Genomic DNA, 18,167 nt, shown 5'->3' with positions numbered 1-18,167 from the left:
CATGTTTCCCAAGTAAAACTACCATTTTTGCAATTGACATTAACATTTATTTACATTTATTTTAACATATCTCCTAAAACATGGGATGTATGCAAGTAATTAGCCTAATATATTTTTTTGAACATATTTTTCTTTAATATACTCATTTTTATGTTTTATTTTGGAAGAACTGTGTTATAAAGTTTAAGAATTGTCAAAATTATGACTTTCAATTCACAATGAATTAATATTAAAAAGTGAACCAAATTTAAACATGAATAAAGGTGTTATTTTTCCTGTTATATATCTGATGTAGTTAGTATGGAGTAGTTGTGGGAATCAAATAATTTAACAATAAGTTATCTGCTTTAATGACCAGCTGGGTGGTCATCTGACCTGGTGGGCATAGCCAACATGATTGATCTCACCCTTAGGAAATTTCTCCTTTGTCCGACTCACAATAAAATAGTACTGTATATAGGCTAGGCTAGGCTAGGCTAGGCTAGGCTAGGCTAGGCTAGGCTAGGCTAGCATAGCATAGCATAGCATAGCATAGCATAGCATAGCATAGGAACAGGAACAGAACAGAACAGAATAGAAACAGAATTGGAAGTGATCTTGGAGGTCTACTAGCCTAACCCCCTGCTTAACCCCCTACTAGCCTAACCCCCTACACCAGAAAAACGATTATTTAGTCTCTTCTTAAAAACTTCCAGTGTTGGAGCATTTATAGCTTCTTGAGACAAGTTGTTACACTGATTAATTATTTTATCAGGAAATTTGAGGGCTCCTACAAAAATGAGGGGCCCAATCTATTTTCCAAAGCACCAAAATGCATGACAAGAGGCAATGGATGGAAACTAACCACACAACCAGCAACCTAAGACTAAGAAGAAATTTTCTATGGGTAAGACAATTAATTAACCAATAGAATAGTTTGTCTTCAGAATTTGTGGGTGCTCCATCACACACAAGCAACAGAGTTACAAGATAATTTGAAATCTTTACAGTCTAATACTGTAAGCTAACTCTTAAAAGCTAAATGCTGAAAATGCAGGATAAATATGCACAAACATAAAAACAGCATTGCAACCCTATTCCAAATTAATAAAATAAATTCTGCTAATTAGAACATATATTTAAAAAGACACAAGAACTCTGACAAAAAACTCCTGTTCTGTACTAACATTTTTAGAGCTCCTTCCCTAGCCTAATCCTGTCAAAAAGAAGGGGAGATTCAACCTAGAAATAAAGGAGGAATTTTCTGTCAGTGAGAACAATCAACCAATGAAACAGCTTGTCTTTGGAAGATGGGGTAGCTTCATCACTGGAGACTTTCATAAAGAGATTGGACTGCCATTTGTTAGAAATGGTGTAGGGCAGTGATGGCGAACCTTTTTTTCCTCAGGTGCTGAAAGAGCATGTGCGCACACTCTTGTGCATGTGCGAGTGCTCACGCCCATAATTCAATGCCCCTTGGAGGCCCCCTGGAGCTGGGGGACGGTAAAAACGCCCTCCCCATCCTCCAGGAGGCTCTCTGGAAGCCAAAAATGCCCTCCCAGAGCCTCTGTGTGAGCCAAAAATCAGTTAGCCAGCACCCACATGAATATTGGAGCTGAACTAGGACAACGGTTCGTGTGCCACCAGATATGGCTCCGCATGCCACCTGTGTCACCCTTGCCATAGGTTTGCCATTACTGGTGTAGGGTCTCCTAATTTGGGGGGGGGAGGTGTTAGACTAGATGACCTACAAAACCCTTCCAACTCTGTTAATCTGTATAACCTGTGAAAATTCTATTGTTTCTATGCTGACTGGACTTTTGCGGTTTTGTTATCCCAACTAAAGGGGGGGAAAACCCTCTCTTCATTTTAACCTGCCCCCCCCCCCCCAAGTTTTAAAGGGGTTAGAATTTTTCTGCTGAGAAAATGGCTATGTAGTTATTTCTTCATTTTCTTTTTCCTTTCTTTGGTTAATTACAAATGATCAGGAACTTCTAGTGTGTTAATGAGCTACTGGAATCATTAGGCAGGCAGCCAGCAGACTGGCAGGCAGCCAGCCTTGACTTTTTGCAGAAGTCCACAAGAGTTAACAAACAGTTCCCCCAAACCAGTGCGAACTGGCTGAATCCCACCACTGGTATGGGGCAATTATATATATGAATTATATATACAATTTTATAGACTCATACATGTATACACAATTTTGCATTATGTTTCTAAAGCTCAACAGAAAACATAAAAAGGCCTATCTAAAATCTTTAATAATGTTCCTTCATGAATACAAGGATAGAATAGAATAGAATAGAATAGAGAAGAATAGAACTAGAATAGAATAGAACAGAACAGAATAGAATAGAATAGAATTCTTTACTGGTCACATATGATTGGACACACAAGGAATTTGTCTTTGGTGCATATGTTCTCAGTGTATTGAAAAGAAAAGATACATTTGTCAAGAATGATGAGGTACAACACTTAATGATTGTTATAGGGTACAAATAAGCAATCAGGAAACAATCGATATTAATATACATTGTAAAGATACAAGCAAGAAGTTACATTCATACAGTCATAAGTGGGAGTAGCTGGGTGATAAGAACGATGAGAAGACTAATAATAATAGTAATGCAGCCTTAGTGAATATTTTGACAGTGGTGAGGGAATTATTTGTTTAATAGTGATGGCGTTCGGGGAAAAAACTGTTCTTGTGTCTAGTTGTCTTGGTGTGCAGTGTTCTATAGCATCATTTTGAGGGTAGGAGTTGAAACAATTTATGTCCAGGATGCAAGGGGTCAGTAAATATTTTCTCGGCCCTCCTTTTGACTCATACAGTATACAGGTCCTCAATGGAAGGCAGGTTAGCAGTAATTGTTTTTTCTGCAGTTTTGATTATCCTCTGAAGTCTGTGTCTGTTTTGTTGGGTTGCAGAGCTGAACCAGACAGTTATAGAGGTGCAGATGACAGATTCAATAATTCCTCTGTAGGACTGTATCAGCAGCTCCTTGAGCAGTTTGAGCTTCATGAATTGGCACAGAAATAACATTCTTTATTGTGCTTTCTTAATGACATTTTTAATGTTAGATGTATATTTTAGATCTTGAGAATGATAGAACCTAGAAATATGAAGACTCTACTGTTGATATTGTGTTATCTAGTATTGTAAGAGATGTTAGAATGGGAGGGTTGTCCTAAAGTATACTATACCACCATTTCCATGGTTTTCTAATTGTCTCGAATAATGTTATGCTGATTATTGCTGATTTTGTTTAGGCATCTTATTTTATCAGTGCATTAAGTTATCAAAATGAATATTGATAGGTTTCCATACAAAGATAGAAGATCCTCCAAAATGACCATCTAAAATGTGGCAGGTGATGACATCGATAATAGATTAGTATCGAGAAAGAGACCGTGCACATAACTACTGATGCTATTTTATTATATTTTGATATTTTGCCACATTAAAATAATGTATTGACAATTTAACAAATATCTAAAACTTTTTGGGATTAGCTGAGTTGCCTTCAAATTCTGTAAGGCAATGTTTCTGATTTCTACTTTATATCAGCCAGTGTATCATTATATGATATAAACAATACATTTTATGAATCAAATGTAAGCCACTGATAAGGAAAACAGCTCATGGAAGCATCATGACATACTTGATTTGCCAGATGGTGTTTTCAAATACATTTAAAACTGAGTACATAAAGTACTGTAGTATTAGAAGAACATAGTTTCATTATGTGAAAGCCTAACTCTCTGGGGAAGATTCTAAATGCTGGGAAAAGTGGGAGGAGAAAATAACAATAGTAAGGTGGATGCACTCAGTTATAGAGGTGATGAGCATACCTTGGGAAAGCTAAAAAATCTGGTTAGGGACAGATTATGATGGAGAAAATGTATATACCTGGTAGCTAAGAGTTGACAATGATTTGGTGGCATATAAATAATAAAGTTTTGAATGAAATTATAACTTGAAATCTCTTAAGAATCCTAGTAAACATGTCTTGCAATATTTGGGCAATTTTTAAAAATTAATTTCTATTTTGACTCTTCCATCATGATAGAGATTGCAGTATCAGGGATGCTTTCTTCACTACATTCTCTCAAATTCCCTATATATTCTCTCACTGGATTATTCAGATACAACATTGGACCAATCTTACATTTTTGTGAAGATTGGCTACTATGAAACTCTGCCTTGTCTCTTTTGTTGTAACTGCTAGACAATAATTGTTATGATAAACATTGTGATAAAGCTGCAATACTTAAGTTGCACATGGAAAAGCTATTGCTACATAAGTAGAAGCCCAGGTTATATAGAATAATATTGTATCATGATTAGATCCACAGATCTGTTGCAGAAATCCTTGGTGCATTTTGCCCTATGATATCAGAAATTTCACTTGCAAGTCTGGTTTTGGAGCTGTTTGTTATATAAATGTAATGCTTTACTTAATTCATAATGAATTATTTCTTGCATTGTTTTGCATTGTAACTGAAAACTAAAATTTTATCAGGCCATAAAGTACTGTAGTATTAAATAGAGACACACATGGAAAAATCATCAAGTAAATTTCAATGGTGATTTCAAAGATTCTGCTATTAAAATAAGATAGGATATCAATCAAATTGTTATGGTATTTCCTTTTTAGATAAATATATGTGTGTATATATTATATGTATCTCTGTGTGTACTTGTTTCATATGAATTGGATATCTTAACATCAGTAATGCTATGTGGAGATACGTAGATATTCTTCATTATCTATTCTAGTCCATCTGCATTTGAAATTATTCAAGGTTACCGAAAGGACACATTTAATAATTACCGTATATACTCGAGTATAAGCCGAGTTTTTCAGCCCCAAAAATGGGCTGAAAAACCCAACCTCGGCTTATACTCGGGTCACCACAAGAGGGCGCCGATTCACCACAAGAGGGCGCCCCGCGGGAGCCCGGCAGACATTTCTGGCTTGGGCGGGGAGGGAGCTATTGCAGGTGCCTGCTGAGGCAGCTTCGGGGGTGCCTTTGGGAAGGCTAGATGCAGGGACTGGGCTGTGGAGGTCACACTTTTACATCCTCCGCAGCTCCAACGATGCCGGAGCTCTTGGGGCTATGGTTGGCTGGTGCCTTTACTTGAGCCGGGAAGAGGAGGCACCTGCCCCACCCCTCCCACAGCTCCGACGGCATGCAAGAAGGGAAACATGCAATGGGAAGCCAATGAGGGGGGGTGGATTCGTGCTTCTGTCTTCTCACCCCTCCCCCATCTCACTGGCTTCCCATTTTCCCCCTCTTGCGCGCCGTTCGAGTGGTTGGCTGGCGCCTTTGCTTGAGCCGGGGAGAGGAGGCACTTGCGAGAAGACAGAAGCTCCAGATTTGCTAAGGAGATCCACTTGGGAGGGCAGCAGGGAATGGAGGAGGAGGAGATCCAGAGTAGCCTGCAGCCGCAGAGGAAAAGGAGGAAGAGGAAAGAAAGAAGAACCCTCGCCGACAGCATAATTATTTATTTAAGTACCGGTATTTTAAAAATAAATTTAAACTCCTTGTAGCGGCAGGAGAGCGAGAGAGAGAGAAACAAGCCTTTTCCTCGGAGGAGGAGGAGCAGTTGGCTGGCGTCTTTGCTTGAGCCGGGGAGAGGAGGCAACGGCCCCACCCTCCCCACAGCCGCTCTCCTAGAGAAGCAGCTGTGGGGAGGGTGGGGCCGTTGCCTCCTCTCCCCGGCTCAAGCAAAGACGCCAGCCAACTGCTCCTCCGAGGAAAAGGCTCGTTTCTCTCTCTCTCGCTCTCCTGCCGCTACAAGGAGTTTAAATTTATTTTAAAAATACAGGTACTTAAATAAATAATTATGCTGTCGGCGAGGGTTCTTCTTTCTTTCCTCTTCCTCCTTTTCCTCTGCGGCTGCAGGCTACTCTGGATCTCCTCCTCCTCCTCCAGCATTCCCTGCTGCCCTCCCTTAGCAAATCTGCTTCCCGGAACAACACATGGGGCAATAAAGGGAAATGGGGGAGGAGAGAGCCAGCAAGCTAAAGTGGGGGTGGGGGAAATGGCATGAACTCTCTCCAGGCTTTAGAAGCCCCCAACCGGAGAGAGAAGCAGATTTGTTAAAGGGATCCACTTGGTACGGCAGCAGGGGAAGGAGGAGGAGAACAGCTCGTTCCTTTCCTCCTCCTCCCCCTGCTGTCGTCCCAAGTGGATCTCTTTAGCAAATCTGCTTCCCTGCACAACACATGGAGCAGTAAAGGGAGACGAGGAGGAGGGAGGATCAGGGGTGGAAGATCCAGCCAACGAGCCAGCCAGCAAGCTAAAGGGGGGGGAGGGGAACAGCATGAGCTCTCTCCAGGCTTCTAAAAACTCAATTTTAAAGAGCCCTGGGTTAGGGTTAGAAATGCAAGAGTCTTCAAACCTGGAAAGATTAATGCTTGTGGACTTCAGCTCCTACTCCTGAAGTAGCATGGCTGGTGCAGGAATTCTGGGAGTTGAAGTCCACTAGTCTTAAAACTGTCAAGTTTAAAGAGCCCTGGGTTAGGTTTAGAAATAGGTTTTAGCTCGGTTGCTGATTGAGCTACTTCTTTTACTTTTTAATTTATTGTTATTACCAGATTGCTTTTGTTTACCCTCTTTTAAATTTACAGAGCTAGTTTACTGGTTTTCTTTAAAATAAATATTCTAAAACATTTAATCTACTGATGTCTCAATTAATGTAATTTTATTGGTTTCCATTTTTATAAGTTACCAGTAGCCACTGCATTTTCTAACCTTGGCTTCTACTCGGGTCAATAAGTTTTCCCAGTTTTTGTGGCAAAAACTGGTGCCTCGGCTTATACTCGGGTCGGCTTATACTCGAGTATATACGGGTAATATTAATATACTACTTTTTTTTGTCTGATTGCTACATTACAAATAATACTTTGTAAATCAAATCAAGAAATCAATTGATATCACACTTTATGATTACAGTTGTTATAAATATTTTATTTTTTCCTCTTCTGACAAGAGATCATCATAGTCAAAGCTGATGCCAACAAACTGTATACAGTATGTTTGGCCAGCAGATCTGTATATAGAGCTGGAAGGACTAAGTTACTGCTCAGTGTATTTGTTTATGAGCCATGCCACAAAATACATAATTCACATAACAATAATGCCTTTGATTCTGAATCCCAAATTATTCCTAAAGAAACTGTAGTAAAATCGTATTTCTTTATTTAGGTATCACGATCAACAAGACGTTACTAGCAACTTCCTTGGAGCAATGTGGTTGATTTCAATAACTTTTCTCTCCATTGGATATGGAGATATGGTACCTAATACTTACTGTGGGAAAGGAGTTTGCTTGCTTACTGGAATAATGGTGAGTGATTCCAGCTTTAATTTCTATATGCTCTGTGAGTCTGAATCATTTTCAGAATGTCTGCATTGACTTTAAAGCAGAAATGATTGACACTGGTTTTGTGGTTGATTATAAGATAAAAAGATGAAAGGTATTGCTAATATATAAGCTAAACTGATATTGTGCTAGTTTTGATTACTTTTGAGTTACCAGGTATTAGATTGCTATAAAATATATCATATTTTTATAAATAAACAATACAATATATAAACTATGTGGCATCAAGCAACCAAGAATTTAAAATTTTATTCTAAACTATGGGCTTATTTTCCTCCTTTGTTTTTGTGTTACATAGGTCTCGGAGAAAATAGCAAATTTAAAATCGTATTAGTATTAATATTCTAAGAGAGGTATTAAATGTAGCTGTTATGTGTTATCTAATTAATGCAAGTGGCTTTTGATCCTAAGATTCTTCTGAGGTCAACATAAGGATTTAGTTTCTATTTTTCAAAAATTTCAGGGCATTTAATTAGTTAGATTGATTATCATTCTGTGAATCAAGATTCTCCGACATTAAGTTTATTATATTAGCTACTACAACCTATGTTGCTCTTGTGTCACTGGGAAATATGTATAACCAATTAATTTCCTTGCATTAATTCATCTGTTATTATTGTGCTTTAAATACTAATAAAGTGCATAAATACTATGCACAGTAACAATGATAAAGCCAAATGGGACTGGATATGTGACTATAATAATACCATTACATATATAATAGTGAGCAATATTTCTGTGGCTTGAAACTGGACTTAAGGGGTGGGAAAATGCGGCTTTGGATAGGACCCTTATTTTTGTTATTTATATTCAACTTTTCTTCAGACTGGTATAACTCAAAATGACTTGAATTAAAGGTAGGAATGAAACCAAAAGCTTTACAGACAGGGAAAAAACAGTTAAACTTCCTTCATAGCTGAGGCAAAAATCATGTTGCAGAATGATATGTCATTGCATGAGCTGTCAAATTATCAGAAAATAATATTTGGGTTGGTATCTGCAATCTTCCAGATTAAGTTCAGATGTTGAATGCGACATCTTAATATCTCCTGAGTCTTAACATATCCTGGGTCAGTTAATTGAATCTGGAAACAAAAAATTGGATCTGGTATTCATCCTTCTGTGAAGTCCTATTCCAGCTCATTAGGATTCTATATCACTGCACTCTCTGCTAACAGTGCTTGGCAGAGAGATAATATGGATACAAAATGTGGACTACCCTTGATAAGCTTTGAAGGAATCGTCTTCAATCTTTTTTTATCTCTTTTTTTCTTATATTCTAAGCCTGCAATAACAATTTTAAAACAACATCTAATTGTGTTTAATAGTGCTTATGTTATGCTGTAGCTACAGTAGTAGTCTATATTATTATTATTATTATTGTTGTTGTTGTTGTTGTTATTATTATTATTATTATTAATTATTATTATTACAATATGAAATCATAGGTGCCAGTTCTTTATCTGATATTGAGCTTCATAAACATGAGTTCTTCCCAAGCACCTAGGATGTTGTAAAGTAAAGCACATGTATAATGCATGCGCAGATCCAAACACTGTGGCTTTTTGTAAATGACAGATGAAAATATTGTCAATGCACATCTTTTCTAACTGCCATCCAAAATGTTTTGGTATGGCACACCGTGCCAATAAACAGTATTGATCTCTACCATAATTTTTCAATTTCAATTTTCAGATCTTATTTATTTATTTATTTATTTATTTGTTTGTTTGTTTGTTTGTTTACTTATTTATTTATTCATTCATTCATTCATTCATTCATTCATTCATTCATTCATTAGATTTGTATGCCGCCCCTCTCCGAAGACTCGGGGCGGCTCACAACAAGATAGAACAAATCATAAATAATCCAAATAACTTTAAAATATTTAAAGATTTAAAAGAACCCCATATACTAACAGACACACACACAAGCATACCATGTTTAAATTGAACATGCCCGGGGGAGGTGTTTCAATTCCCCCATGCCTGACGGCAAAGGTGGGTTTTAAGGAGTTTACGGAAGGCAGGAAGAGTAGGGGCAATTATAATCTCTGGCGGGAGCTGGTTCCAGAGAGCCGGTGCCGAAGGCTCTTCCCCTGGGGCCTGCCAACTGACATTGTTTAGTTGACGGGACCCAGAGAAGGCCCACTCTGTGGGACCTAATCGGTCGCTGGGATTCGTGTGGCAGAAGGCGGTCTTGGAGATATTCTGGTCCAGTGCCATGTAGGGCTTTAAAGGTCATAACCAACACTTTGAATTGTGACCGGAAATTGATCGGCAGCCAATGCAGACTGCGGAGTGATGGTGAAACATGGGCATACCTAGGGAAGCCCATGGCTGCTCTCGCAGCTGCATTCTGCACGATCTGAAGTTTCCGAACACTTTTCAAAGGTAGCCCCATGTAGAGAGCATTACAGTAGTCGAACCTCGAGGTGATGAGGGCATGAGTGACTGTGAGCAATGAGTCCCGGTCCAGATAGGGCCGCAACTGGTGCACCAGGTGAACCTGGGCAAACGCCCCCCTCGCCACAGCTGAAAGATGGTTCTCTAATGTGAGCTGTATGATACTTTATGATCTTCTCCAAATCCTTGTCTTCTATTCTATCACAATTTTATCTGGTATGTTATGAACTGAGACTTTATCAGCCTATATTTGGAAATCCCACAATATTTTAACTTGCTCATTCTCAACTAATTTTCAATTCTTATGTTGTCCCCCCTGCCCCTATTTTGTGTTACTCACACATAATAATTTTTACAAATGTTTCAGTTATACAGTCATAAGTGGAAATAGATAGGTGATAGGAATGATCAGAAGACTAATAATAATAGTAATGCAGCCTTAGTGAATAGTTAGACAGTGGTGAGGGAATTATTTATTTTGCAGAGCAATGACATTCAGGAAAAACTGTTCTTGTGTCTAGCTGTCTTGATGTGCAGTGTTCTATAGCGGTCATTTTGAGGGTAGGATTTGAAACAATTTATATCCAGGATGCAAGGGGTCAGTAAATATTTTCACTGCCCTCAGTGGAAGGCAGATTGTCAGTAATTTTTTTTTCTGAAGTTCTGATTATCCTCTGAAGCTTGTGTCTGTCTTGTTGGGTTGCAGAACCAAAACAGACAGTTATTGTGGAGGAATATAATTAGAAGAAATAAAGTAAACACTTGTGGAGAATAAAAAGGTTTGCAGTTGATAAGTAAAGACTTTAATTTTCATCACAGAATTTTTATATTATAGTTATGTCCTGAGACCAGCTGTTAACAGTAATAGAGTTGGACGAGATCTTGGAGGTCATCTAGTCCAGCCCCCTTCTCGCGCAGGAGACCTGTACTAGTAATTTGAACCACCAAACTACCAACCTTTCTGATCAACAAGCTCAGCCACTGAGCCACCTAATCAGGCTTATCTAGCTCTTGTTGATATATATATACATAAGCCTCTTCCATTTTCCCCCCTGATAATTTTACAACCCTGTCTGCTCTAAGTATCTGAAACCTTGATACAGTAGTACCTCTACTTACAAACTTAATTAGTTCCCTGACCAGATTCTTAAGTAGAAAAGTTTGTAAGAAGAAGCAATTTTTCCCATAGGAATCAATGTAAAAGCAAATACAGTGATACCTTGTCTTACAAACTTAATTGGTTCTGGGACGAGGTTCTTAAGGTGAAAAGTTTGTAAGATGAAACAATGTTTCCCATAGGAATCAATGGAAAAGCGATTAATGCGTGCAAGCCCAAAATTCACCCCTTTTGCCAGCCAAAGTGCCCGTTTTTGCGCTGCTGGGATTCCCCTGAGGGTCCCCTCCATGGGAAACCCCACCTCCAATGGACTTCCATTGCCAGCGAAGCACCCATTTTTGCGCTGCTGGGATTCCCCTGCAGCATCACAAAAACACGGAAGTCCATGGAGGGGAGCCTCAGGTGAATCCCAGCAGCACAAAAATGGGTGCTTCGCTGGCAACGGAAGTCCAGAGGTGGGGCTTCCCAGTGGTGGCGGTGGGTTTGTAAGGTGAAAATAGTTTGTAAGAAGAGGCAAAAAAAATCTTAAACCCCGGGTTTGTATCTCGAAAAGTTTGTATGACGAGGCGTTTGTAAGGCGAGGTATCACTGTAATGCCTGTGATTGGGAAAACCACAGGGGGGTGGTGGAGGCTCTGTTTCCTCCCAAAAGATTCCTAGAGAGGCCCCACAGAGGCTTCTCCCCACCTTTTCCAGCCCTGTTTCCTCACAGGAGATTCCTAGAGAGGCCCCACAGAGGTTCCTCCCTGCCTTTTCTGCCCCTGTTTCCTCCCAGGAGATTTCTAGAGAGGCCCCACAGATGCTTCTCCCTGCCTTTTCCAGCCCTGTTTCCTCACAGGAGATTCCTAGAGAGGCCCCACAGAGGTTCCTCCCTGCCTTTTCTGCCCCTGTTTCCTCCCAGGAGATTTCTAGAGAGGCCCCACAGAGGCTTCTCCCTGCCTTTTCCGGTTACAGTTTCGGAGGTTTAGATCGTGTATTACATCACAATGCTTATCAAATTTTGATTAATTTCACTAGAGCTTTATCGCAGTTGGATAAAAATGTGTGCAGCAGGACATTTGGAATTGCCCAGTGTCAATAAGAAAGGACATTTGTTTCATGAAGAAAGAACAGCTGTGTTAACATTGCAGCTAGTCCTGCCATAATGGAAAATGAAAGCGAGCAGAGTCTGTATAAAGCATTGGCAAAGTTACTGAAAAGAGACACGATTTGCTAAAATGTTTTTTTTCTTCAATATGCACAGCCTAGGCCAGTTATGGCCAAACCTTTTAGGTTCATGTGCCAAAAGGAAGTGTGTGTGTGCGCGCTAGCACGCAAGCATTTACCCTTTCCCGCCCCATGCATACGCATCCCACACACTGCCCCTATGCACAGTCTTCGCACACACACATCCACACACATGCGACAGGCCTCGCTGAAGCTTGGGACGGTGAAAAAAATGGCCAAATGGGCAAACCGGAAGTTCAAAAAATAGGCATCTGTTTTGCCCGTGTGTTGTTTTTTGCACTTTGGGGCCTTCAGGGAAGTTTTCTGAAGCCCCGGAGTGCAAAAAACAGCACAATAGGCAAACCAGCACTTCCGGTTTGCACCTTGGGTTGTTTTTCGCACTCCAGAGCCTTTAGGAAGATTCCTGATGCCTCGGAGTGCAAAAAACAGCACAACAGGTGAACCGGAAATTCGTTTTTCAAACTTCCAGTTTGCCCGTTGGGCTGTTTTTCTCACTCCGGGGTGTCAGGAAACTTCCCTAAAGGCTCCAGGGGGAAAATACCACAATGGGCAAACCAGATGTTCATTTTCCAAACTTCTGGTTTGCCCGTTGGATGGTTTCTTGCATTCTGGGGATTCAGGGAAGCTTCCCTGAGGCCTCCAGAGTGCGAACCAGCCTTCCCCAAGGCCGAAAATCAGCTGTCTAGCACATACATGCAAGCTGGCGCTGTCATAGGGTACATGCCCTCCAATATGTACATAGCCTTACATGCCCTCCAATATGGCTCTGTGTGCTATAGGTTTGCCATCATGGATCTAGGCTGTGGAACTAAACAAATAGAAGAAACTCTTCTGGGCAGTGCAGATTTATGTAACATTGGTTTGTTCAAGGTTTAAATTTTATTTGGAATTCATAAATGCAGTACTTCCATGCTATTTATTAAAGGAACCCAGCTTTTCTCAGGGTTCTACATGAACTTGAAGAAAGGTATTGCTGCCTTAAGGAATTAAACTCATTAAAGTGAACATTACTCTTAAAGCAGAGGCACCTTTCTTCCCAGTCTCACAGGAAAAAGCTGAAAAATGGGGTTACTTTAATGAACAGCAAAGAGGTGCGGTGCTCACATGAGGTCTGAAGCATTTCGTTTGAAGGAGGTTCAAAGCATGTATAAATCCTAATTGGAAAAAAGGATGGTTTCTAAAATAAGTGGCCTTAAAATAAATTTAACACGTTTCTATATAATTAGGTTATTAATAGTTTAAATGTCACAATAATACAAAATGTCATTTCCATATAATGAGGCCCGATGTCTTTGATGATCAGATCCTAAATAGCTACCTCAAGTGTCTCTTGTTTGAGACTTTCCAAAATTCTACAGTTCACATTTGGGGATAGACTCATCATGATCATTATTGTGCTGATAGAAATAATTTAATATAGAAAGTACAAGACCAAATTATGCCTGGTAGAGAAAAGTTACAATGCATGTGATTTGCATATTAAAGTTCATAGTAAGAATCTTTTCTCTTCTGATCATCTCAGCCAAGGCACTCACAGAAAAATATCCTGTGTTGAAATGTCCTTTGTCTTATTTGTGGTTATTAACATTGAATGTACTTTGCTCAGGCTTTGTTAAAAGTAGCTGCAAAGCTAAAAATGAAAAATTAAGTCTATTCAAGCAGGTCTGACATACAGGGCGCGTTCCAGAAGTAATGCAATTATTTTTTTAAAAAGGAATTTATTGAACAGATTTGCACAAACACTTAAAATTCTTCAAAGTACTGTCCTTGGGCCTCTACACGTTTTTTCCAGCGACTCTGCCATGACCGGTACGCGCCATGAAAGGCGTCTTCGGGGACCTCTCGCAAAGTCTCCCTGGGCTTTATTAAAGCTTCATAAAGCCCGGGGATGGTGAAAATGGGCCAATGGGCCAACTGGAAGTTACACTTGTGTACATCACCCTCAGCTTTCTTTTTGCTGTCAGAGTTCTTCAGGAACTTCTTTGGTTTTGGACTGTTGCAGCCAGGCCTCCCACACCTAAGCCCATTTCTTACGCACCCAGCCAGGCTTTTCTGAAGGCCTCTGTTATCACCTACAAGGCCTTCAGGAAAGCTTTTCCAGCTGCAGAAGAAATGAGCTGAGGTGTGAGAGGCCTGGCTGCAACTATCTGAAGGTAAGTAGTAGGGCAGCTCCACTTCTGTTTCATCTCCGAACTTCCAGCTAGCCCATTGGACCATTTTTTGCCATGCCCAGGCTTCAGGAGGCTTTACTGAAGCTCGGGGAGAACAAAAACGGTCAAAAAGGCAGCAGAAAATCAGCTGGCCAGGGTGCGTATGCCCGCTGGATCTCACATAGGGCAACCCAACGGGCCTACCAGAAGTCTGGAGGCTTCAGTGAGACCTGTGCGCATGCCTGGGGGTGGGGGGCATGTGCGGAGGGGAGGGTAAAATGAGGATCCAAATTTTGGGGGGCAATATGCTGACTCTGTAAACCGCTTAGAGTAGGCTGTAAAAGCACTATGTAGCGTTACATGAATCTAACTGATATTGCTATAGGTTTCACTGTGGCAACACGACAATTATATAGCTCTTCATTTCAAAGAATGATGACATTTTAGACTTAAATAAGCAAGACTGGTACTAAAACATAATGAGTTTTTCAAGAAGAAGAAGAAGAAGAAATTGCTGATATTTCTTTAAAAGGGATATAAATCATATGAGAATTCTTGCTATTAGAAAATCTTGAATAATTAAAGAAAGTTTTAAAAGGATTAATACAACTGTAATATATTCTCACTCCCTGACCGCGAAAAGAAGTGACCAGAAAATCCTCGGTGCAGGCCATGTTCCTTCTTCTAATTAAATAAATGTATGAAATGCACTCATAAATTTTTTAGAGATTGTACATGCCATTCATATAATAACACAATCTTCTGATCCTGTGTTTCAAGGCAGGGTAGTGAAAAAATACGTTAGAACTATGAAAATACACTATACAGTTTATCTCTATTTTGGAAGAAACATTAGTTTTTTTTAGTTATCTGCACGATCTACCTATACTTAAATGAAAACCAATGATTATCGTTTTTATTGAGCAAATATTTTCTTTTAAAATTTTAGCTTTATTTCCTATCATATAATTTTAAGTTTCTTGGAGCAAATGAAATATATTTCTTCAAGAAATACAAAAGCTTTCATAAGCTTTTTTTAAAAAAAATTAACTTTAAAGATATTGAAGATTGAACTGAAGTTTTCCGAGCTTGGACCGTTAAGAATATTCTTATGACAGATACTGTCCATTTGTACGGATTGATTTTTAGGTATCATATAAACTTCTATCTTGAGAATTCATTCTGCAGTAGGAGGAAATCTTTTACAGAACAAATTCATCACGTAGCTCAATTTTTTTTAACATGCAGATATGTTATTGACAAAATGTTTTAAGCTGACTTAAAGCTATGTTAAGCAGTAGAAACATCAAAAAAAGGCAAATGTAATTGACCAGAAATAGGATAAGAAGATCAAAGCAACAGTGATCTCTCTGTGCTCTGTCCCCAGTCTTGGTTTCAAAGGAGAAAAGGGCAGTTTGTATGATTCAATTCTTTTTATTAAATGTATTACAGCTAGGTTGAAACATCAGGTATAAGAATTCAGGGAGACTCTTTTCTTTATTAGGTAAGAATATATCAGCAGCAGATGTCAATACAATATTTTTTATGCCTTTCGATAACATCCTATATAACAATAACAAGTCTGCGGAGAGGGGCGGCATACAAATTTGATTAATAAATGATTAATAAATAAATAAATATTAAATTAATAAATAAAATCCTCCACAAAGCTGAATTTTTCTTCAGTATTTCAATAACAGATTCATATGGAGATTCTTATCTGAGATAAAGCTCATGCTTCTTGTTATGAATTACCTGATTAGTTGACCATCCTCCTAGTGATCTTGAAACAAATGGAATACTGATCAAATTCTTTTTTAAAATTTTTAATTTTCAATTTACATATCAATACCCATTTTAATCAGACTGTATCATATGTTATGTTACATGTATTTCTATATATCTTTATTTCTCTGTTCTATCCAACTATACCACTTATTCAATATCTCATAAAATTCTGTTTCCTCCTTGCCTTTCATTTCTAGCGTGAGCTTATACATCTCTGCACATTCCACATTCCTGTTCAAATTCTTATAGACTTTCCATTTTATAGTATAAAAAGCATCAGGAAGATTGTTGTGCATTTTTGGTGGCAACTAGATTTCCCATCATTGAAAAAAGGACCTACTTTCTCCCTCATTGGATCCCTAGGGCAATGAGCACAGGAGTTTTCACAATAAAGATAATAACTTTATTGCCAAAGAAAAGTACAAAATGCAAAACACCCGCCCTGATTATGCATAAAAGGGATCCCGGATCAGGTTTGCTGATTCCGAGACATCTTGGTTATACAAAGAACCTTAATTTTACAGTATTTACTGAAATCAATACCTCCTCCTTCCACTTTCCCTATTTGGAGTTGTTTTTCACAAAAGATATTACTTCATTTTGATATTTCACCATCCCTTTCTGGGGGTTTTCCACATAATCAATCATTAACATGACCCTCTTAATTATTTTGTTTATCTGGCTCTTTTTCTAGTTTATAGAAACATAGAAACATAGAAGACTGACGGCAGAAAAAGACCCCATGGTCCATCTAGTCTGCCCTTTTACTATTTCCTGTATTTTATCTTACAATGGATATATGTTTATCCCAGGCATGTTTAAATTCGGTTACTGTGGATTTACCAACCACGTCTGCTGGAAGTTTGTTCCAAGGATCTACTACTCTTTCAGTAAAATAATACTTTCTCATGTTGCCTTTGATCTTTCCCCCAACTAACTTCAGATTGTGTCCCCTTGTTCTTGTGTTCACTTTCCTGTTAAAAACACTTCCCTCCTGAACCCTATTTAACCCTTTAACATATTTAAATGTTTTGATCATGTCCCCCCTTTTCCTTCTGTCTTCCAGACTATACAGATTGAGTTCATTAAGTCTTTCCTGATACGTTTTATACTTCAGACCTTCCACCATTCTTGTAGCCCGTCTTTGGACCCGTTCAATTTTGTCAATATCTTTTTGTAGGTGAGGTCTCCAGAACTGAACACAGTACTCCAAATGTGGTCTCACCAGCGCTCTATATAAGGGGATCACAATCTCCCTCTTCCTGCTTGTTATACCTCTAGCTATGCAGCCAAGCATCCTACTTGCCTTTCCTACCGCCCGACCACACTGCTCACCCATTTTGAGACTGTCAGAAATCACTACCCCTAAATCCTTCTCTTCTGAAGTTTTTGCTAACACAGAATTGCCAATGCAATACTCAGATTTAGGATTCCTTTTCCCCAAGTGCATTATTTTACATTTGGAAACATTAAACTGCAGTTTCCATTGCTTTGACCATTTATCTAGTAACGCTAAATCATTTACCATATTACAGACCCCTCCAGGAATATCAACCCTATTGCACACTTTAGAGTCATCGGCAAATAGGCAAACCTTCCCTACCAAACCTTCCCCTATAAATGAATTTTCGTTCGTTGAGTTCATTTTTGCAAATGACTCTACAGAATTATGGAGCCATTGAACCATTTCTATATTTAAACTCGGGGGCATTTCTAGAAATTTCAATGATTTCTTCAGCGGGGAATTTTGATGCAATAATATTGTGAACCTGATCTACATCAGCTTCATTCATGACTTCAAGCCCAAAGAGAATATCGTTATTATGTTTTTGTTTTCATTCAAGGGTGTCTTTATATTCATTATTGGTGCGGTGTAAATGCTAATGGTCTTTGAACCTAAGAAGAACTTGTTTCACCATTCATATCTATTTCATAAAGTGGCTAATGTCTAAAAAGGCATCAATAAGTTTTGTATGTTTTATCTCAAATGCCAAATCCATACACAAGTACCAAATTGTTGCAGAATCTTCATTCTCAGACTACATTTTTTTTCTTAGGGGGCTTATTAATGCCAAGTTTCTTTCTCTCTCAATAAAATGTTTACAATTC

The 18,167-nt window shown here is 38.9% G+C and overlaps 1 protein-coding gene across 1 annotated transcript in view; it reads left to right on the top strand.

Annotated features, from left to right (window-relative positions):
* KCNN2 (potassium calcium-activated channel subfamily N member 2) overlaps nucleotides 1-18,167 on the top strand; it is a 91,812-nt gene that overhangs the window by 59,048 nt on the left and 14,597 nt on the right. Inside the window, exon 4 of the mRNA XM_070736330.1 lies at nucleotides 7,195-7,336. Coding sequence (XP_070592431.1) covers nucleotides 7,195-7,336 — 142 coding nt within the window. The remainder of the gene's footprint in view (nucleotides 1-7,194; nucleotides 7,337-18,167) is intronic.

This window comes from Erythrolamprus reginae, chromosome 2, assembly GCF_031021105.1.
Source record: "Erythrolamprus reginae isolate rEryReg1 chromosome 2, rEryReg1.hap1, whole genome shotgun sequence".
In the NCBI taxonomy this organism is placed as follows: domain Eukaryota; kingdom Metazoa; phylum Chordata; class Lepidosauria; order Squamata; family Dipsadidae; genus Erythrolamprus; species Erythrolamprus reginae.
The sequence above is the reverse complement of the archived record's forward strand: the minus strand, read 5'-3'. Positions and strand labels throughout refer to the sequence as shown.